General features: G+C 42.1%; 1 protein-coding gene and 1 pseudogene across 2 annotated transcripts in view; one reads left to right on the top strand and one right to left on the bottom strand.

Annotated features, from left to right (window-relative positions):
- The window catches only part of LOC307104492 (A disintegrin and metallopeptidase domain 3-like), a gene marked incomplete at both ends in the record, with an annotated part of 119,008 nt that extends 97,119 nt beyond the window's left edge, over positions 1–21,889 (bottom strand). Inside the window, 3 exons of the mRNA XM_079779378.1 lie at positions 3,496–3,571; positions 14,080–14,135; positions 21,626–21,889. Of these exons, the coding sequence (XP_079635504.1) occupies positions 3,496–3,571; positions 14,080–14,135; positions 21,626–21,889 (396 nt within the window). The remainder of the gene's footprint in view (positions 1–3,495; positions 3,572–14,079; positions 14,136–21,625) is intronic.
- On the top strand, positions 11,400–13,096 carry LOC307104418 (hsc70-interacting protein-like; annotated as a pseudogene). The gene is made up of 2 exons: positions 11,400–12,435; positions 12,951–13,096. The product of its transcript is annotated as a hsc70-interacting protein-like (transcript).
- Positions 21,890–22,680: the final 791 nt, after the last annotated feature.

Genomic DNA, 22,680 nt, shown 5'->3' with positions numbered 1-22,680 from the left:
ATATTTTGGTAATGCCTTTTTAAAAAAAATCTTTTTTGTTGAAAGTATTACATATGTCCCCTGTTTCCCCCATTGACCTCTACCACCCTGGCCCCTCCACCACCTGAGGCCTTAACCACCCTATTGTCTGTGCCCATGGGCTATGCATATATGATATGAGTTCATTGGTTGATCTCTTCCACCCCTCACCTCCCTCCCCTGCTTTAATTCCTTTTAAAATATAAACATACACTTACAATATGGCTTGTCAATCATATACCTGGATATGTGTTCCAGAGAAATAAAAATTTTTATTTCATCTAAATTATTAGATTTATTGGAGTAAGCTTTTAAAATACTCTCAAATATTTATTTTTCTCTGTGACTAGTAAAATCTCCTTTTATCCCTAATATTGATAGTATTTCTTATTTTGTAGAAGTCTTACTAGGATTATTAATTTTTAGTTATTTTAAGGAACTAAATTCTGGGCTTTAATGTTTTATTTTCCATTGATTTATATTTTTAAATTTCTTTATTGATTACGGTGTTACATATGTGTCCTTATTCCCCCTGATTTCTTTTTCTCATTGATTTCTGCTTTTATGTGCATTTATTGCCTTCCTCTACAATGTTGGAACCCTTTATAGAGAACTAGTGCCCTGGTGCACAGATTCGGGCACATTGAAAGTAAATTAATTATAAGTTGGCTGGGAGGGCAGGACTAGGCGAGACAGGCCCAACACACACTAGAGCCAACCTCCCCCAGTCCCTGCCCGGCGGGCTGCACATGGGGCAGCCCTGCAGCTCAAAGGGCCTCTGCAGAGTGAGCAGGATACCTCTGGCAGGTGGGGGCCCTTAAGCCTAGCCTTCTGCGATTGGGCCAAAACTGGCTCTCTGAAATGCCCCAAGGGGGCCCAGATTGCAAGAGGGCGGTTCTCGGGTGATGCACCCTGGAATTGGACTCCCTCCTCTCCGGTTCTGGGGGTGTCACCTGAGAACCACTGCTGTGAAGTCACTGTAGCTCAGCAGCTCCTGCATTGAGTATCTGCACCCTGGTGGTCAGTGCACATTATAGCTAGTGGTCAGAGCATCTGCCCGGGTGGTCATTGGGAGTCATATCTATCTGTCAAATGGTTGGACAGTCGTTTAGCCTTTTATATAGAGAGTATTGCATTTTGTTAATCCTCATCTGAGGATATCTTTCCATTGACTTTTTTAGGGACAGTGGAAGAGAGAGGGAAAGACAAAGTGAAACATTGATGTGAGAGAAACACATCAATTGATTGCCTACTGCATGAGCTCAGAACAGTCCAGGGCCCAGGAGGATCCTGCAACCAAGGTACTTACCCTTGACTGGAATAGCACCTAGGACTGCAGGCTGCCACTCTATCCACTGAGCCAAACCAACTAGGGCTAGAGTACTCTATTTTGTAGAGGAAGGTAATTAATTTAATGGTAACCCTCCTTAATCTGTTCATTGCTTCAGGCTATGGGGTGAAGAATGGGGTGATAAAAATACCCATTACTCCAGATGCCTTCCCTTAAGAATTAGCCTTTCTGGTCTCAGCTGAATGCCTGCACATACCATGCTGCCTGGGCTGAACAATCCATTATCTTCCAACAATGTTTGACCTAGAGCAATGATTTTCAACGAGTGTGTTGCAAGAATTTTTGAAACATGCAATACCTGATTATTTAGTCAGTGGCAGAGACATCTTTTCCCTTACATTGTCAAGTTAAAAAAAAATGACAACAGCAAACACAACAATATCCATGCAATGTAAGTGAATCAAAATTATACCTATATATTTTTTCAGGTGTGACACAGAATTTTTGTAATTAGCTTATGTGTACCATGAGACAAAAAAGGTAAAAAAGCCATTGGCCTAGCCTAGCTGGCATGACTCAGACCTGTGAACCAGGATATCACTATTCAATTCCTAGTCAGGGAACATGCCCGGATTGTGGGTTTGACCCCATGTAGGGAGAATGCTGGAAGTAGCTGATGAATGATTCTATCTCATCCTTAATGTTTCTCTCTCTCCATCCACCTTCTTATCTGAAACTAATAAAAATACATTTTAAAAAATCACCAACCTAGCTGAAACCGGTTAGGCTCAGTGGATAGAGCGTCGGCCTGCAGACTGAAAGGTCCCAGGTTTGATTCCGGTCAAGGGCATGTACCTTGGTTGCGGGCACATCCCCAGTAGGGGGTATGCAAGAGGCAGCTGATCAATGTTTCTCTCTCATTGATGTTTCTAACTCTCTATCCCTCTCTCTTCCTCTCTGTAAAAAAATCAATAAAACATATTTTTTTAAAAATCACGAACCTATAGTATTATCTCCATTTGAATCTCTACCTTTCAGTAGAATCTTACCCAGCCTAATCCTCAATGAAGGACATAAGGCAGCTACCTTCCCTCCAAATACATATATCTAATAAGCTCTGTTCATCTCTGGTCCTGTCTCCTTCAAGTTCCAACTGCTTCAGCATCCCTGAACTCCAATCTCTTAGTGGTTGCTTAATTCTACTTCTTATGCTGTGCTTAAGACATTATTCCCAGTCAGAAGGTCAAGTTAAATTTGAGACTCACCTTCTAGGTGTCCTGTTTCTTAGTGAGAAATCTCCTGATCTCTCTATTGCCAAATGTCTAAAAACAGGTACCTCATGTACAATATTTTATTGTGCTTTCTACTTGTAGATGGTGATTATAACATGCTATGCCAGATACCATTTATTTATTTATTTTGCTTTTAATTTATTTTTATTATTGAGAGTATTTCAGATGTCTCCCGTCTCTCCCCGCCCCCCCAAGTCCCATCCATCTAACTCGCCCCCCCACCCCCTGCCCCAGGCCTTCATCCCACTATTGTCTGTGTCCATGGGCTGTGCCTATATGGATTTATATTAATATCTCAATTACAATAAATAGAATCTGACCAATCATTTGTCAACATTGGTTTCTTCCAAATCATATATTCTAGCAAAATGAGAACCTTGCAGACTATAGCTAACTTTCTCACATACTTTGAAAAATTTCTTCACTCCTACCAGCATTTTGGGTTATAATTGAAATTCCAATGTTTCATACTGAACACAGTTTCTGTACCTAATATGCTTTTCTGTCCTCACTTTTTCAATGTTCAATCTACAATTTCCACCATTACCTCTCCGCTCAGCGACTAGGATATATCAATTTAATCTGCTCAATGTGTTGTTGTTGTTGTTGTTGTTTATCTTTTTTAGCTCCTTCATCTATTTTTGGCTTGTTTGTTTCTTGTCAAACTCTTACTAATACTTCCAGATATTAAATGACTTTCTTGAATAAGCAACTCCTAAATTTTAAACTTAAAAAGTAGTTTTTGTATTCCATATGATTTTATTGTAATTGTCATATTATGCTTGGATTTTTTATTTGTTTGCCCAATAATTCTGTGGAGTATAAAACAATATTTTTCTTCTCAATAATTGCATGTAAAAAATAGATTCTACACAGAATAAAAGGAAGACTTACCTTTTTAAATGAAGAATCTGGATACAATGTTCCTGACTTGTATGTATATACCAGGAAATGAGTGTCTAAAAATGACCTAAATCAACCAAGATAATGACACTTCATTATTTGAATTTAATTAACAAAAGAAACTTCCAGACTCATGAAATTAAACAAATTTACTTTCAATTATAGAAGCTCAAATATCCAAACAATTAAATGGACTCATCTTTCCATGATCTAATTTGCCTTCTAAAAGCATAATTCTATACAATAAAAGCCTAATATGTAAATTGTCCCCTCAGGCTGTCTTTTGACCAGGAGTTCAACTGTTCGCTGTAACATGTGCTGACCACCAGGGGGTGGTGCAGAACAAGGCAGGCATTGGCAACACAGTGTTGGCAGCAGGCAGCAGTGGAGGCGGGACCACAGTGGGATGGAGAAGCAGTTGAGCAGGTGGCGCCAGGCCAATGTGAGTGCAATTGGGGCCCGATAGACCCACCAATCGCCCTGCAGACAGTGACCAGCAGTGGCACAGGGGGGCCAAGCCCCTATTGATTGCTCCACAGATGGGATGGTGGAGCAGTGAGGGGGCAGTGCCAGGCCAAGGTGGGATGCCCGGTTGGGCTATAGGGCTGAGAGGTTGGGGCTGCGAGCTGGGGCCCGATCTCCGCGAGGGGGGTGTCTCCCATGGGACCCCACCCATGCACGAATTTGTGCACTGGGCCTCTAGTGTGTATATAAGAGAAAAGAATAACCAGTATGACCAGATACCAGTATGGAAGCTGCAATGACATAGCTTTACCTGAAGTAAAAAGCAGAGCTTCCAGATTCCCACAACAAAGTTTTCTTTTAGATTTAAGCATCAATACATCTAATAACATAAATAGGCCAACTAATATTTACAAACAAGTAGCCATTAGTTGATAAAGGCAAAAAATATGCTTTTATCATTAGTTTGTATGCAGTTTGTAAAACAACCTCAGTGTTCTCATTGCCTTAAAACAGCAATGGATGTTCACACATTTACTGCAGGTTGGGCTAATGCTACCTTCATTCTGGAACCCAGGAAAAGGCATGACCCCTCCTTAGAGAATGCCTTTCTTTTAGCAGAAAGAGAAAAAAAATTGGGAGCACAGAATAGTTCTCAAAGCCTTTGTTTAGAAGCGGGATACTAGTGTCCCTGCTCACATCTCATAAGCCAACCTAAAGGATCTCTGTAGACAAACCCAAGATAAACATGCTTCAGAAGTTAAGTCTTTTCTCCTGGAAGAAAGTGGTCATCATGGAACAATCTAACACTATTATTTATTGTTGGGAGACCGGACTTTCTCAAGGATGCCAAACACCAAAAGGCATTTCAAGGCCAGAATTGAGAGGACTAGAGCACTCACAGGGTACTTTCAGTCAACAGGAACTCTCTTTCTGGGTCTGCTTTGTTGTCTCTCGTTCCTGATAACCTTTCCTTTTTCTCCAGTCAAATAACAAAACTAGAGAGGTCCTCTGAGAAAAACAGATATTTATCAGTTCACATTTTATATACATTCTTAAGGGAAAATTCTGAATGGCCTGGGCTGATTCAGGTTCAAGTACCTGGGAAAAATAATGTGTGGGGACTGAACAGTAAAATAAAAATTTAAGGGAGTTATAATATATCAGGGAGAATTAATATAAAACCATACACACAAACAACTACTGGAAAATTCACTCTACCAAATGGACTCTATCAAATCGCAAGAATTTATAGCAAAAGAATAAGACTCACAGATTCTACACATTGCCCAGTTACTCAATTAGGAAAACAAAGGGGACTTCTGCAGATATTCCATCTGCATATTCTGTCTGAAGAATATAATGTCAAAGTATTTTCCTGAACAATATCTGAGTTAACATAAAATTGCAACAGGAAAAAAATAAGAAACAGTAATAAAACTTGAAAAATGCAAGACATTTAAATAACTGAAAGCACTAGATTTACATCTTAAATGTAAGTAGAATTTTAAAAATACTAAAGTAATATTATGAAATAAATTTAGATGTGAGAGGCACAAGAGAAGAATCTGAGGACCTAGAAAGGAAAATAAAAATATGATGATGATAAAATTTAATTTTGTATCAATAAATCCCACAAAGACAGTAAGAAGACAATCAATAGGGTGGCATATGTGCAACATATAGAACAGATAAAGGGGTAATCTCTATAGTAAACCAAAGTTCCCAAAATCTGAAATTTGTGCACTGGAGGGGGGGTGCCTCAGCTCAGCCTGCACCCTCTCCAACCTGGGCCCCCTCTCACAATCCGTGACTGCTGGCTTCCAACTGCTTACCTTCCTGCCTGCCTGATTGCCCCTAACCACTTCTGCCTGCCTGCCTGATCACCCCCTAACCACTCCCCTGCCAGCCTGATAGACGCCTAACTGCTTCCCTGCTGGTCTGATCACCCCCAACTGCCGTCCCCTGTCGGCCCAGTCGGCCCAAAGTGCTCTCCCATGCCGGCCTTGTTGCCCCTAACTTCCCTCCCCTGCTGGCCTGGTCTCCCCTAACTGCTCTCCACTGCAGGTCTGGTCTCCCCCCAATGCCCTCCCCTGCAGGCCTGGTAACCCCTAACTGCCGTCCCCTGCCGGTCCAGTCACCCATAAATGCCCTCTCCTGCTGGCCTGATTGCCCCCAACTGCCCTCCTCTGCTGGCCTGGTCGCCCACACCTGCCCTCCTCTGTCAGCCATCTTGTGCCCACATGGGGGCGACCATCTTATGAGGGTGTGATGGTCAATTTGCATATTACCTCTTTATTATATAGGATAAGAAAGAAAAGCAGAATGACAAGGCACAGATTGAAAATAAATACCAAAGACACATGAGTAAAAATAAAAATCCATTAGGGAGAGGTGGAGGAGATAAGAGATCAACCAAAGGACTTGTATGCATGCATATAAGCATAACCAATGGACACAAAGCTCTGGGGGATGAGGGCATATATGGGAGTGGGGAGGGGGGACAATGGTAAGATATGTACACATATAACACCTTAATAAAAAAATTTTTAAAAATAATAAAAATCCAAAAGAAAAAAACAAAATCTTGGGAGAGGCCATCCTAATAAAAGAGTAATATGCAAATTGACTGTACCTCCACTACACCCACAAGCCACCCCCACAAGCCAATCAGGAGTGAGTATGCAAATTAACCCAACCAAGAGGGCTGCGGCCACGGAGCAAGCAGAAGGCTTGGGTTTCCCAGGCAATGGAGGAAGCCAAACTTCCTACAAACCCTGGCCAGCCCAGACCTCCACTCAAGGCTACAAAGTTTCAATTATAGAAGATAAATAAATCCCAGATATCAGGGCCTCCGCTTGAGTCATCGGGGGGCGTGGCTGGCCTGAAAACCACCACAGGCCCCTCACCCAGGCCGCCCCATGCCCCAAGGGAACCCCCACCCTGATCTGGGAAACCCTCAGGGCAAACCAGCTGGCCCCCACCCGTGCCCCAAGGCTCTTTCCTATCTAATAAAAGAGTAATATGCAAATTGACCATCACTCCAACACACAAGATGGCTGCCCTCATGTGGTGAAAGATGGCTGCCCCCATGTGGACACAAGATAGCCACCACAAGATGGCCATCAGGGGTGGGCAGTTGGGAGGGACCAGGTCTGCAAGGGAGGGCAGTTGTGGGTGATCAGGCCAGCAGGGAGGGCAGTTGGGAGGGATCAGGCCTGCAGGGGAGGGCAATAGGGAGGGACCACGCCTGCAAGGAAGGGTAGTAGGGAGGGACCAGGCCTGCAAGGGAGGGCAGTTAGGGGCAAACAGGCTGGCAGGGAAGCAGTTAGGCATCAATCATGCTGGCAGAGGAGTGGTTAGGGGGTGATCAAGTGGTTAGGGGGTGATCCTAGGAGGGTGGGATAGGGCAGATAAGGCCATCAGGAGAGGGCGGTAGGGAGTGACCAGGCCTGCAAGGGGGAGTAGGGTAGGGCAGATCAGGCCAGCAGGGGAGGGAAGTTTGGAGGGACCAGGCCTGCAAGGGTGGGCAGTTGGGGGCAATCAAGCCTGCAGGGGAGGGCAGTTAGGGGTGACCAGGCCTGGAGGGGAGGGCAGTTAGGGGCAAACAGGCTGGCAGGGGAGCAGTTAGGCATCAATCAGGCTGGCAGAGGAGTGGTTAGGGGGTGATCAAGCTGGCTGGCAGAAGCAGTTAGGGGCAATGAGGAAGGCAGGCAGATGAACAGTTGGGAGCCAGCAGTCCTGGATTGTGAGAGGGATGTCCGACTGCCCATTTAGGCCCAATCCTACCTGGATGGGGCTTAAACGGGCAGTCGGACATCCCTCGAGGGGTCCCAGATTACAGAGGGTGCAGGCTGGGCTGAGGGACACCCCCTCCTCCATGCACGAATTTTGTGCACCGGGCCTCTAGTTCAATTAGAATGGTCAGTAAACATTTGAACAATACTATATGTTATTAAGAAGCAGTGAAGTGCATATTAATACAACAATATTTCTTATCCATTGGTTAACAAAATAAATGAGTAAAGATACTCATTTTGTTGGCAATGTAGTGTACAGGAATACATTTGAATTGTTGGTGTGAGTGGAAACTTGTATAATTCTTTGAAGTAAATATTTGGCAATGAGAAATTTCTTATTTATTACCCATCAATTTCACTGGTGCCCAGGAAGTCATGGCTAGGGATATCCACAGTACAGCTTTCCTTGCTATAAATAATGGGTGGGTAATTAATAAATGAGATATATTCATTTGAAGGCTGTATGTATATTTAAAGTAAACTGATTTGGCATAGAGCAATATGAGTCTCAGAAAAGTAACATTATGTAAAATGTTGCATAATAAACAACCTCAAAACCACAACCACATACAACAGAACACATATCTATTGCTCATACTTCTCTGTCACATGTGGGTAGCCATGGAAGTTCTGCTAATTGGCCACGCTTGATATATGGTACTGGATTAGCCATATTTAGGAATGATTAGGACACCTTGGCTGTAGTCCACATGTATCTACCTTTCAGCATGCTAGCCTATGCATATTCTCATGAGGATGGCAGACAAACAGGATAGAAAGCAGAAAGGCATTAGAGCTTTTTCAAGCCTCTGTTTGAATCAAGTCAGGTAATAATATTTTGGCCAAAGAAATCAAATCGTCTATATAAGTGTGGGCTGCAAAGTAAAAAATGAAGATGTGAGGCCTCTTGTCTAAAACTATTAAGAATCTCAGGACAGCAACACTGGAAGGGCCCTGTATTAAACCAAATACAGGGCCCTTCTAACCAAAGGCCCTGAGGCACCACACATCATGAATTTGGCCTTGCATAAGTGAATTCAGATTCAAGGGCTGGATAGTGGGGGGTGGGAGGGGAGAGGGCTGATGGAAATGTATTTATTCCATCTCTTGATGATAGTCACGCAGTTAGTTATATGGCAAAGAGTGAAGATACAGGAAAAGGTAAAGCTCTGGGTACACTTTTGTGGTGCACCATATTAATATATATGTTGATGGAACATATAGTATTGACTCATTACATCTATTAAGAATTGCTCAAAACATTATGATTCTCATTGACCTCTAGACATAAATGACTGAAAATATGACAGAACAATATTGCCATTATTGTAACTGTGATTAGCACTGAGGAGTAAGAGAAATAGAACTGGGTAAGGAAATAACACATTTCACTATTACCAGCCATGGACAATACATTTCATTTTAAATAGTGTACACATGACACTTCCATGTCTGTTACTAATTGTTTAAATTATTCTCAGAATTATCCATTTCATCTTTTATCATTCAAAAAAAAAGGCAGAAAATATTGATCTAATATAAATTATGGACTTTGGGTTGTAATGATGTGTGGATTCAGATAATCAGTTATAACAATACTAGAGGTCCAGTGTACGAAATTCATGCACTTGGGGGGAGGGGTCCGACTGATGGCTTAGGCCCACTGCCCAAGGTGGATGAACGTAAGCCAGCAGTCGAACATCCTTAGTGCTGCCACGGAAGCGGGAGAGGCTCCTGCCACCACCGTGGCACTCGCCAACCATGAGCCCAGTTTCTGCCTGAGTGGCACTCCCCCTATGGGAGCGCACTGACCACCAGGGGCAGCTCCTGCATTGAGCATCTGCTCCCTAGTGGTCAGTGAACATCATAGAGACCAGTTGTTCCGCCATTGGGCCAAATCGGCTCTCTAACATCCCCCGAGAGGTCCTGGATTGCGGGAGGGCACAGACCAGGGTGAGGGACCCCACCAGTGCACGATTGGGGCCAGGGAGGGATGCAGGAGGTTGGTCAGCTAGGGAGGGACTGAGGGAGGGTCCCAGGGCATGTCCTGCCCATCTCGCTCAGTCCCAATCTGGCGGGCCCCAGAAGCAAGCTAACTTACCGCTCGGAGCTGCTGCCTCCTGGTGGTCAGTGCACATCATAGCAACTGGTCGACCAGTCGACTTTCTGCCCCTTGGTGGTCAGTGCATGTCATAGTGAGCAGTTGAGATGCCTTAGCATATCATTAGCATATTACGCTTTGATTGGTTGAACGGACAATCAGACGACCGGACACTTAGCATATAACCTTTTATTATATAGTATATCATTTTGATGGGGGTTGTTGATAATACATATGTGGGATAAGGTGCTTATGGGAAATCTCTGTGCATTCCAGTCAATTTTGATATAAACCTAAAACTGCTCTAAAAAATAAAGTGTATTAAAATAATAAATAATGAGAAGAATATATGAATAGGCAAGCCTCATACAGATAAATGCAAATAAGAGTAATTTTTTAGGGAAATACAAACTGATGTTATGATGAAATAGAATATTTTAGCACATCATGCGGGCTTTTGTAAATCTAAATCGCTATCATCTTTTCAGAAAGACAATGGCAATGTTTCTCAAAGCCTTAATTTACTATAAAATATGAATATTAAATCAGATACTGTAGGAAGCGGTTATAGGGTTAAGCCTTGGACTGACCTGTGGCAAGATCACAAACAAGTTCGTTTGGAGGGCAGACCCCTCCCAGCATAATTAAGCCTGATCCTGTAACTGATCCCTAGATCTTTCCTGGGTAGCTAGTGGGCTGTGGGAGGGGCAGCAAGTGCTGCCAAAACAAGTGAAACTTACAAGAACATTGTTAATTGCCCTGTTTATCCCTGATTATAAATAAAGCCTCAGCTTTGCAGTCTGGATCTGTTCTGTGGCCTCAGCCATGCACAGAAAGATCCACCCAGCCCCAGCTTTCAAATATATCTCTCCTCTCTTTATTTCTAATATTTCTCGATCCCTAGCCGCCTCCACTTAGAACCGGTTTGTTCATCTCTCTTTCTGCGCGGGACGCGGAAAAGGGAGATCCCCGCCATGTTTGGCCCCCGCCGCATCAGGCCCCCGCAAGATACTACATGAAAATTGCTTAGAAATATCTCCAGCAAATGTTATGTGTTCAATAAATGCCAGTTACTTTTGTTGTTTTTATTATTATCATCACTATTGTCATTATTATTCACACTCTTGACCCAGAAACCTATTTCTTTATATCAAGGCTACCAAACAAAATCTATAGTATATAAAAACTATAGGCTCAATGCACTAAATTCATGCAAGAGTAGGCCTCCCTTTCCTCTCTACCAGCACCCACTTCCCTCTGGCCCCAGGATCCAGGCTTCGTCTGGAAGGTCATCTGGAAGAATGGCTGGTCTTATTAGCATATTATGCTTTTATTATTATAGATATACATACAAGAATGTTTGTTGCAGAACTCAATAAACAAATGACAATTTCTGAAAATAACCTCCTTACCTATCAATATTAAATACTGTTGGCCTCGCGGCTGCCGCCCCCTTACACACAGTCAGGCCGAGGTAGTGCCTGTTCCTGCACCTCCTTCACTGTGCCCACCACCTGCCCCACTTCCCCACCATGGACCCCTGCAAAGTGAGGGAACTCCGGGCCTTCCTAAAAATGTGTAATCAAGACCCAAGCATTCTGCACACCAAGGAAATGTGCTTCCTGAGGGAGTGGGTGGAGAGAATGGGAAGTAAAATACCACCTGCTACTTATAAAATTAAATCAGAAGAAAATAAGGAGGAAAAACAGATAGTAAGAAGGTGGAGGAAGACAAAAAGACAGATGAACCATCAAGTGAGGAAAGTGATCTAGAAATCGACAATGAGGGTGTGATTGAACTAGACACTTACGCCCTCAAGAAATGGGAGATGAAAATGTAGAGATAACTGACAAGATGATGGATCAGGCAAATGATCAAAAAGTGGCTGCCATGATGCCCTAAATGATGGTGAACAACAGAAAGCCATAGACTTTTTCACAGATGCCATCAAGCTGAATCCTCATTTGGCCATTCTGTATGCCAAGAGAGCCCGTGTCTACATCAAATTACAGAAGCCAAATGCTGCCATCTGAGACTGTGACAGAACTATTGAATAAATCCTGATTCAGCTCAGCCTTACAAGTGGTGAGGGAAAGCACACAGACTTCCGGGCCTCTGGGAAGAAGCAGCCAATGATCTTGCCCTTGCATGAAAGTTGGATTATGATGAAGATGCTAGTGCGATGCTGAAAGAAGTTCAACCAAATTGCAGAACATCGGATAAAGTGTTAGTGGAAACGGGAAGAACAAGAGATCAAAGAAAGAATGGAAAGGGTTAAGAAGGCTCGGGAAGGACATGAGAAAGCCCAGAGGGAGGGAGAAGCCAGAAGACAATCAGGAGCACAGTATGGCTCTTTTCCAGGTGGCTTTCCTGGGGGAATTCCTGGTAATTTTCCTGGAGGAATGCCTGGAATGGGAGGAGGCATGCCGGGAATGGCAGGAGTGACTGGGCTCAATGAAATACTTAGTGATCCAGATGTTCTTGAAGCCATGCAGGAACCAGAAGTTATGGTGGCCTTCCAGGATGTGGCTCAGAACCCAGCAAATATCTATCTATATAAAAGCCTAAGTTGCCATCGCAACCGAATGGATGACCGAACAGGCTGTGTGGGGCGACCAGGCTGGTAGGGGGTTTAGTGAGGGGCAACCAAATGACCAAACAGCAGGCTGCATTGAGTGACCCGGCCAGCAGGGTGGTTAGTGAGGGGTGACCAAATGACGGAGCAGTAGGCTGCGTGGGGCAACCAGGCCGTCAGGGTGGCAGTTGGGGCAACCAGGCTGGTGGGGTGGCAGTTGGGGGTGATCAGGCCGGCAGGCAGAGGTAGTTACGGGTGATTGGGCTGGCAGGGGGGCAGTGAGAGGTGATCAGGCCAGCAGGCAGAGGCAGTTAGGGGTAATCAGCCTGGCAGGCAGGTGAGTGGTTAGGATAGGCCCGATGGGATCAGGCCTAAACCGGCAGTCGGACATCCCCTGAGGGGTCCTGGATTGGAGAGGGTGCAGGCTGGGTGGAGGGGACCATGACTCCCCCCCCTTGCCCACCCCCCCCCCCCCCCCGTGCATGAATTTCGTGTACCTGGCCTCTAGTGTCAAAATATCAGAGCAACCCAAAGGTTATGAATCTCATCACTAAATTATCAGCCAAATTTGAAGTCAAGCATAATACCCTTCTGACAAATAAAGCCCTTGCTGAAGGAAAAGCAACTTGGATCACCCAATGGATGTCGCAATAATACAAACCAGTGTTCCTCTGACCTTCTCATGACGAAAGCTGGATTGCTTTGAAGAGAATCCCTACCCCTCTGCCCCAAATGCAGCTGTAACATTTTGCAGTGGTTTGCCATTATGGTATTCATTCAGATGATGTTTTCCTACTAGAAATTACAAAGTCTAAACACTTTTACACCTTAAAAATATTTAAAAACAAATTAAAACGGTTGTTAAACCCTACATTTTTCTTTACTAATATATATATTACATACTGTTAAATGTTATCTATTGAAGGATGAGTTATGAAACACCATATTTTCCGGTGTATACGACGACTGGGCGTATAAGATTTTCCTGGGTTAAAAAGTCATCTTATACGCCAGAAAATACGGTACATAAAGAGCAAGGAAATAAGCACCATTAATCAATAAGACCTGTCAGTAGTAATACCCTATTTCCACTCTCGTAAAAACAAAATTGTGGGTAGGTTTTATTTAATAGAAGAATGAAATATAAATATAAAATTGGCAAAAGTACACACAAAGTTATTAATATTGATTTTCTAGAGTGAAGATAAAAAACAGAATACTTAAGACATTAAACATACATTAAAATTGAGAAAAAATATTCTAGAATGTCAAGTAAGGTTCTTAAAATCATGTAAATATTTAAAATAACGAGAAGACAAAAGAAGCTAAACATAGTTAAATAAATTCATACCCTTAATTCTTACAATTGTAGTTGCATTTTAAGGAGTTACACATAGTAATCTTAATCTATCTAACATGCCTTAATATTGAAATCATTAAATTAGAATTTGGCTTGAAAATTAAATTTCAAATCTCAAAATCAAGACTGAAATTCTAGTCTTACATGACTCATGAAGAAGATATAACTTGTTAAACAAGTGTAATATTCATGGTTTTGTTTAGTCACAATTTAAGGTAATGACTATACAAATTAAAGAAACTAGAAACAACTATATGAAAAAAGAATGGCCACGTACTGTTTTTTGAGATGGAGAGTGTATGTTTTCCTGTTAATCTGGATGGTATAAATGACCTTTCAAAGAGAAAGAAATAATTAAAAATGTGAAATTCTTCAAACCAAAGACATACTTTTTAAAAATGTAAACCAAGATTGTATCATGCATGTGTCAAAATTATATAGACATATAGACGTATATTGCTATCTCTCTTTAATCACAGACTGTATGACAAAAATTCAAGGAGTCTATTTCAAATTAAGAGCATTAGTCACTGGCATTTATTACATACCATGATCAAATTTAATTTAAAATGATTACATTTATAAATGCTAAGGAACCTTGAAGAAACTTGAATTTTATTATCTTTTTTTCTCCTTTGCAGTTTCTATCACAGATACATGGAAAATTCGAGGAATATAATGCAGGCCCCTTTTAAGGTGAAAGGGAGTAGCCATAACTGTCAGAAGCAATGCCTGCTCACAGTCTTTCACCTGCTGTTCTCTTCAGGATTTGCCTCACAACTTTCAGGGACAGTCCACATTTAATAAGATGCCCCCTCCCCGCAGCTCCAGATTTTTTCATGGGTCATGCCAGATTCCCTCAACCAGTTTTAAAGGTCGCTTAGGCTTTTACATAAATAGATGACTAGAAGTCAGGTGCATGAAATTCGTGCACGGCTGGTGGTTGTCCCTCAGCCCAGCCTGTACTCTCTCCAATCTGGGACTCCTGGAGGGATGTTCAACTGCCCATTTAGGCCTGATCCTGGTGGGATTGGGCCTAAACGGGCAGTCGGATATCCCTCTCACAATCCAGGACTGCTGGCTCCCAACTGCTTGCCTGCCTGCCTTCCTGATTGCCCCTAACCCCTTCTGCCTGCCAGCCTGATCACCCCCTAACCACTCCGCTGCCAGCCTGGTTGATGCTTAACTGCTCCCCTGCCAGCCTGTTTGCCCCCAACTTCCCTCCTCTGCCAACCTGGTCACCCCTAACTGCCCTCTCCTGCAGGGTTGATCACTTCCAACTGCCCTCCCTTGCAAGCCTGGTCCCTCTCAACTGCCTTCCCTTGCAGGCCGGTTGCCTCCCAACTGCCCTCTCCTGCTGGCCACTTGTGGTGGCCATGTTGTGTCCACATGGGGGCAGGATCTTTGACCACATGGGGGCAGCTATATTGTGTGTTGCAGTGATGATCAATCTGTATTTTACTCTTTTATTAGATAGGATAGAGGCCTGGTGCACGGGTGGGGGCCAGCTGGTTTGCCCTGAAGGGTGTCCCGGATCAGGGTGGGGTTCCCTTGGGGTGTGGGGCAGCCTGGGTGAGGGGCCTGTGGTGGTTTTCAGGCCAGCCACGCCCCCTGGCAACCCAAGCAGTGGCCCTGGTATCTGGAATTTATTTTCCTTCTACAATTGAAACTTTGTAGCCTGGAGCGGAGCCAAGCCTGGGGCTCCCTCTGAGGCGGCAGCCATTTCTGTGGCAGTTAATTCACCTTCTACAATTGAAACTTTGTAGCCTCAAGCAGGTGGGCCCGGCCAGGGTGTGGGAAAAGCTTTGCTTCCCCTGTTGCCGTTGGCAATCCTGGCCTGCTCTCTCAAGCTCCATTCTGCCGCCATTTGTTTGAATTTGTTTACCTTCTATAATTGAAACTTTGTAGCTTGATTGGAGGCTTAGGCCTGCAACGGCTATGGAAAGCTTGGCTTGCTCTGTTACCTGGGAAACCTTGCTCTCTGTGGCTGTAGCCATCTTGGATGTGGTTAATTTGCATACTTGCCCTGATTGGCTGGTGGGCGTGGCTTGGCTGGTGGGCATGGCTTGGCTGGTGGGCGTGTCTTATGTAGCAGAGTGATGGTTAATTAGCATATTACCATTTTTTTTTAGAGAGGATATCTTCCTCCATTCATGAATGATATACATGTGTATTTCTAAATTACATATTTCAGTTTTTTGATAATTTTTAAATTGTGACCATATAGTGAGTTTTATACTGTGTTTGATTTTTTTAATTCTTTAACGTGCTCTTGTCAATTTTGTTGAATCACCTGTATATTCTTAAGAAGCATATGCATTAATTACTGTGGAGACAGACCTGATTTACAGCAGGATTAGCAAATTTCTGCCTTTATTTCTGGGGATGCCTCAAGCCTGAATGTGTCTGACTCTTAGTCAAAAGGACTGTAAGATTTGTAATGCACAGTTTAGGGTACCAAACTTCCCTGGCTAAAGTTAGCTTCCTTTGTGTTTCCCCACCTATCTAGACAGGGCTGGCTTGGCTTCCTGGTGACTGGAAGCTTTGTAAGGAGTCGTCTCTCAAGGCAAAGTTCCTCCCCCAGGTCTGTTATTCCAAACCAGAGACTCGGCATGTTTCAGGAGCAGAGATTGGGTTCATGAGGAGCTGACTGTGGATGTTTCTTGGATCCTGATATTTGCCTGAATTCTCTTTCTCCTGCTGCACCAGACGCTTTGCCCTTAAAAGGCCTCATGTGTGATACACTGTGGGGTCTAATGAGTCCTCACCAATAGCAGAAAGGGGAAACCAGTGCATTCATTCAGTGGGATCTTTCAATTAAAATATTTCCATTAAATAAAATATTTATTTTTGTTTTTCAAGTATTCTTTGTATCTTTATGATTTGTCCACCACCATCTGAAAACAACAACAACACATTTTTCTCTTTTCTCTCAATTATTAGTTTTCAATTAAAGTTGATATTCAATATTATATTAGTTGCAGGTGTGCACCATGGTGATTACATATGTATATAATTTCAGAAGTGATCCCCTGGATAAGTCTGGTCCCCACTTGGCAGCATACATAGTTACTATGATATTTTTGACTATATTCCTTATGCTGTATTTTATATGCCCATGACTATGTTGTAAGAACCAATTTGTATTTCTTAATACCTTCACCATTGTCACCCAGCCTCCCCTCAACCTCCCTTATATCTGGCAACCATCAGTTTGTTCTCTGTATTTATAAGTCTGTTTATGTTTTATTTCTTCATTTATTTTGTTCTTTAGATCCCACATATAAGTGAAGTAATATGGTATTTGTCTTCGTAGCCTTATTCATAATAACCAAGATATGGCAGCAACCTAAATTTCCATTAGTAGACAAATGGATAAAGAACATGTGGCACATACTATATTATATGTAATGCAATATTACTTGGCCATTAAAAGGAATAAAATCTTACCATTTGCAACAACATGGATGGACTTAGAGGGTATTATGCTTAGAGGAAAACATTTTTTGGGCTCACAATGGAAATGAATTTGAAAATATCTCCCCCTACTGTTACAAGATTTTATTTTACACTAGAGGCCTGGTGCATGAATTCATGCATGGGGGGGGGGGGCGATCAGGGTGGGGTCAGCTGGGGGTGGGGCCATGGGCAGGTGGCTGGCTGGCTCAGACCCCTGGTCAAACTCCTTGTTGAACTCCTGGTTGATTTCCTGATTGAAGGGATAATATAAAATATGCTAAGGGCGCTTACCAAAGTTTTACAAATTTATAATTATTAAATGGGCTTAGTGAACTGAATATTTAAAAATGCTTACCCATCATAATGTTGGGTGTGTTGAGTGTGTGTATTAAGTGTGTTTGGGTGTACTAAATGCTTTCCTTTCTTTTTATGCCATTCTTGTGGATACTCATGTTTTCTTTTTGTTCCCATTATCCCAGTATGTGTTATACTCTCCTACAATTTTTAACCTCTCGGGATACTTATGTTTTTGGTGTATAATAGCTTTTAGAAACCCATAGTCACTGGAATTTGGGGGGTGGGAGGAACGGGATGCCATAAAGTGAGACAGTCAGATAGACCATTCAGTCTGTAAAACCTGCCTCAGTGTCTAATAGTTTATCAGTTGGCAATTCATGCTCCTCTCTGGCCCTGCCACTGAGGTTGCAATCCTTGGAATCCTGTCACATTACCGAGTACCTTTATAATTTCATAATATTCATATATCTCTCAAGAAATTAAAGCTATCAAACACTTGTTCTCATTCAGATAAAATGACTTAAATACATTAATTAGAACACAAAATTTCACAAAGGGGTATTCATGAATTAACTTGAGTCACGCAGTTCAGTAAAAATAAAACATTTTTTATAAAGTGATTTCTTCATTACTTGCGTTTCTGAAACATCGAAATCATTGGTTCCGAACTTCTGTGGCACTGTAATTTGCAGATGTGATGTTTCAGAGTCTGCAGAAACACAAACATGAGTGAGCATTCCCAGGGTGTAGCATCCTTCATCTTCATTTATTTGTCCTTTCCTACCATGTCACTCTGAACTTCCATGTCCCAACACACACACACACACACATTGTGCAACTCCAGGAAGAGGCCCCTCTCATGGAAGATTATTGCTGTACCACTGTCCAGAGACCTGGGACTTGCTGACCTCAACCCTGACTGGTTGAGGCAGTGCTGGTCTCAGGATCCCATCCAGGCTCTCTAGGTCCCCACCGCCCCAGAAGCAGGGCGCTCTCTCCTGCCAGTGCAGAGTCAGGTAAGTGAGGGCCAACTGCCCCAGGACTGCTGGGAGCCCTCCAACCACCAAGCTCAGCAAGACCCTAAAACTAGTTTGGCTCTGACAGCATGACTGGGGACCCCCAGCCTGGCCCTGGGATCTGGAGCAAGAAGGGAGACACTCGCCTCCCCCAGGGACACTGTGCTGGGCGGCCCTCCTATGGCGCAGGTTCCCCCACTTACAATGGTCTGCGAAGGTCAACCTGCCTAGGCCTGAGAGGATCAGCAAGAGAAACAGCATTGCGAGCCAGGTGACCCTCGCCACAGTGCAGGCAGTTGGTGGCATAACTGAGGCGTCTCGCGCATGTGCAGGGGCCTGAGTTCTGGGCCAGGAGGATGGAGTCTGAGACTGCTCGGCCACGCCCACCACTGATGACCCCTCCCACCACTGACGACCCCGCCCACAGGGCCAGCTGAGCACAGGAGCTCAGGGAAGCCTATTTGCTGCCTGTGCTTTATTTCCCCAAGGCTGGCTGAAGTTTTAAAGGTCTTTATGGGTCACATTCGGTTATAAAGCCACTTTCTCCTCTGGAAGCAGCTATTGGTGGTGAAGTTCTTGGCAATATGAAGAGTTCACATCATAGCTTTCTGCTACAAGAGCTGAATTACTATAGTGAAGGAAGAAGGCAATAGAAATTTACACTATACTTAGTAGCAGACAATTGCCTATTTTAGTCATATATACTGCCAGATTTCTACTTATGTCTCAGGTCTAAACAAATACAGACACACCCATGAACATAAAGAGATGTTGTGAAAAAACAAATAGAAATCAATTCTTCAATTGCCAGTTTGCTTCTTAGAAAATTCTTTGGTCAAACAAACTGAATGAAACACTAAAAATGAAATGTATGTATTTGTGTAAATCCCGCAGTATGGGGTTATAATTTCAGTGTCAGGCTGAAAAAAGATATCACAAGTATGAAGTGAACCCATGGAAACAACTTTACATTCTCATAATTTTTTCTTCTGTATAAGAAGAGTAATGTCTAAGCAGGTTAATACAAGTTAAGTATAAACTTTCCCCTCCATCAATGTGGAGTTCACATGTGGAAAGGCATGGAATTAACTTAAAAAGAGCTTTCATTTGATGGCTTAATATGCAGGTTAGTGACTTGCAAAATTTTATTTTTGCAAAGATTGTTGTTGTTTTTTGTTTTGTTTTGTTGTTGTTTTTTTGCCAGACAGTTCTATTGTTCTTCCTGGAATACTTGTGCTTGCATTCCTTAGATGCAATATCTATACACAAAATTGAATGATTGTGTTTTGTCTATGTGTAAAATGAGACAAAATAAAATAATGGATAAGGCTAGCCTTTTAAAAAATATATCCTATTTCATGATTTTCTTAAATCATTTTTTTCACTTTATACACAGGTACCACTGGATGGCACAAGAAAATTTGACTTCTTAACAGCCAGTTCTGTATATAGTATTTCACTAACATACTTACAGTCTAATTATTTAGTTTTGTTGTGATGCATGTTGTAGAACATACTCACTTTATTTGAATACTTTTATATATACTATAAAATTAGTATTTTTATCTGTTTGACCAATTATATGACTATTAATAGATTTGGCATATCAGTATTAATTATGCTGCTCTTAAAATAAAATGCCTTTCTGATTATCTAAAACCTGATCAAATTTTTGAAGTCTACTATATGTCACTGAATACATGGTGAGTATTCAAAGGTTGTTCTTGGCCCTAGTCAATTTTGATCAGTGGATAGAGTGTCAGCCTGCAGACTTAAAGGTTCTGGGTTCAATTCTGTTCAAGGGCATGTACCTTGGTTGTAGGTTCTGCATATAGGAGGCAACCAATTGGTATATCTCTCTCCAAAAAGTGAAATATTTATTCATTATTTAAATTCATTACTTAATTTTCGTGATTGGTAATAAATAACTGCTCAGTTTTTAAGATGTGAGAATTATAGGCATTCAAATAATTTGTGTTATATCTATAATTATTTTTTACAAGTTTACTACAAGCCTGAAACTAGGCTGATATCAAAATACATGTGACACTATTCCTATTTCCAAGTCCATCAGGGCACATGCTCAGTTTTTAGGCTCAATCCCCAGTATGGGGCATTTATGAGGCAGCCAATCAATGCTTCTCTCTCATCATTGATGTTTCTATCTTTCTTCCCCTGTCCCTTCATATCTGAAATAAAAAGTATATATATATTTCTTTAACAAAAGATCTTCACAGACAAGAAAAAGGTAAAGCACTTTATCACTACCAAACCAGTATTTGATGAAATGTTGAAGGGTATATTTTAAGAACTGGAAGAAGAAGAAGACAAAGAAGAAGGAGAAGAAGAAGAGAATGAGGAGGAGAAGAAAGAGGAGAAATATAAAGAATAAAATGTGAAGAATAAATACAACAATTGAATCTAAAAATCAAAATAAACAAACAATAAATCTAACAAAATAAACTGATGAATAAAATATTAGAATCAGAAGCATGGAAACATGGAACAGACTGACAAATCTCAGAGGGAAGACAGTTGTGGGGGGAGGGAGAGATTAACCAAAGAATTTATATGCATATATGCATTACTATGGACACAGACAATAGGGTGGTGAAGGCCTGGGGGTGGGGGAACTGGGTGGAGGGAGGCAATGGGGGGGAAAATAAGGGGGAACTTCCATATTACTCTCAACAAAAAAAGTATTAAAAATAAATAAATAAATATATCTGAGAGATATTTAAGGAGAAAAATAGGTTTGTTGAATTATTTATTGTGGAGGATTATTGTCCCAAGTAGATCCCGGGAAAGGATCTGGGGTGTTTATCTAAGGCGTCCCTTTTGATAAGCTTTAACCGTGCAGGTGTTGGGACGTTCAAGTAGTTCCTAGTGAAGAGGCTACGCAAGCAGGACCAAGGGCAGGCCTAGGACCAAAAAGACCAGAAGCTTTAATTTCAATTTTAAGCATACGCAAAATGATTCAACTAACTGCCAGAGGAATTGCACCACATGAAACATATGCAGTTGCAAATCACACAGCACTTTATTACTCACATAAGTTCCTGATGCTGCAGGTACAGGCTTGATGGGATACTGGTGGTGCTGTCCTCTGGGGTCCAGCAGCTGGGCTGGTCCGGTCTGGCATGCAGGGGGCCATCGTTCCTCACCAGAGAGCTCTGTCCAGTCTCTATCGGGAGGTACTAGCCAGTTTTCTGTCATCCGGCAGGGAGAGGAGTGTGGATCAGCGTTGCTTGCCGGACTGACAAAGGACGTGCCTTTGTGGCTGTCTCCACAGGCAAGCACTCTTGGCTGCTCCATTTTTAAAGCCTGTTCATACCTGCAGCAGTTCAGGTGGCTATCAATGTCAATGCACACATGTTAATCTCAAACAGAGCGAGGGGCTACATGTGGTTATCTGGGGAGAGTACATCACTCACACAAATGGTTATCTTAGCAAGTCACTCTGAGTCAGTCACTGAATTTCAAATCCTTACCTATGGGGTACACACACTTCAGGGCAGTGGGGAATGTGTCCTTAATATCGCACTTTACGTTTCAAGAAAGTTAACTCAAACATTTTAAAACCTTTTTAACATTTTAGACATTTTTAAAGCATTTTTAAACATTTCTATATATTATTACAACAATGATGGAATTGTTAAGATGACTAAACAACTGAGCTGAGAGGAGGGCACCAATGTTATAAGAATCAGATTAAATCAGGGAAAGAGATAATGAGTTAAAAAATATGTTAAATTGTAGGTGCTTATGGAATAGTAGGTATAGAATATTGGAGGAGTTTGAAATATGTGTCTGACAAAAGAGATTTGAGTTGAAAAATATACATTTGTGAGCACATTAAAGAATAACATGCAGGAAAAGAGTAAATAAAAAAATCTAAGAGGAAGCATATGGAAAGAAAAAGGAGGCTTGAAGTAGAATTAAGGGGAATAGAGATATTTGGGGATTTCAGGCAAAGAATACAAACAGAAGATAAAATAATCAAATATTAAGATGGTGATATGGTGATTAAAAATAAAATAGAGTTCCTTAATCTTAATCAAGAACTCCACATGCATTTCAGAGAGCAGGTAGAATGAAAACTGAGA

This window comes from Cnephaeus nilssonii (genome assembly GCF_951640355.1).
Source record: "Cnephaeus nilssonii genome assembly, chromosome: 8".
Classification (NCBI taxonomy): domain Eukaryota; kingdom Metazoa; phylum Chordata; class Mammalia; order Chiroptera; family Vespertilionidae; genus Cnephaeus; species Cnephaeus nilssonii.
This window is presented reverse-complemented; position numbering and strand designations above follow the sequence as displayed.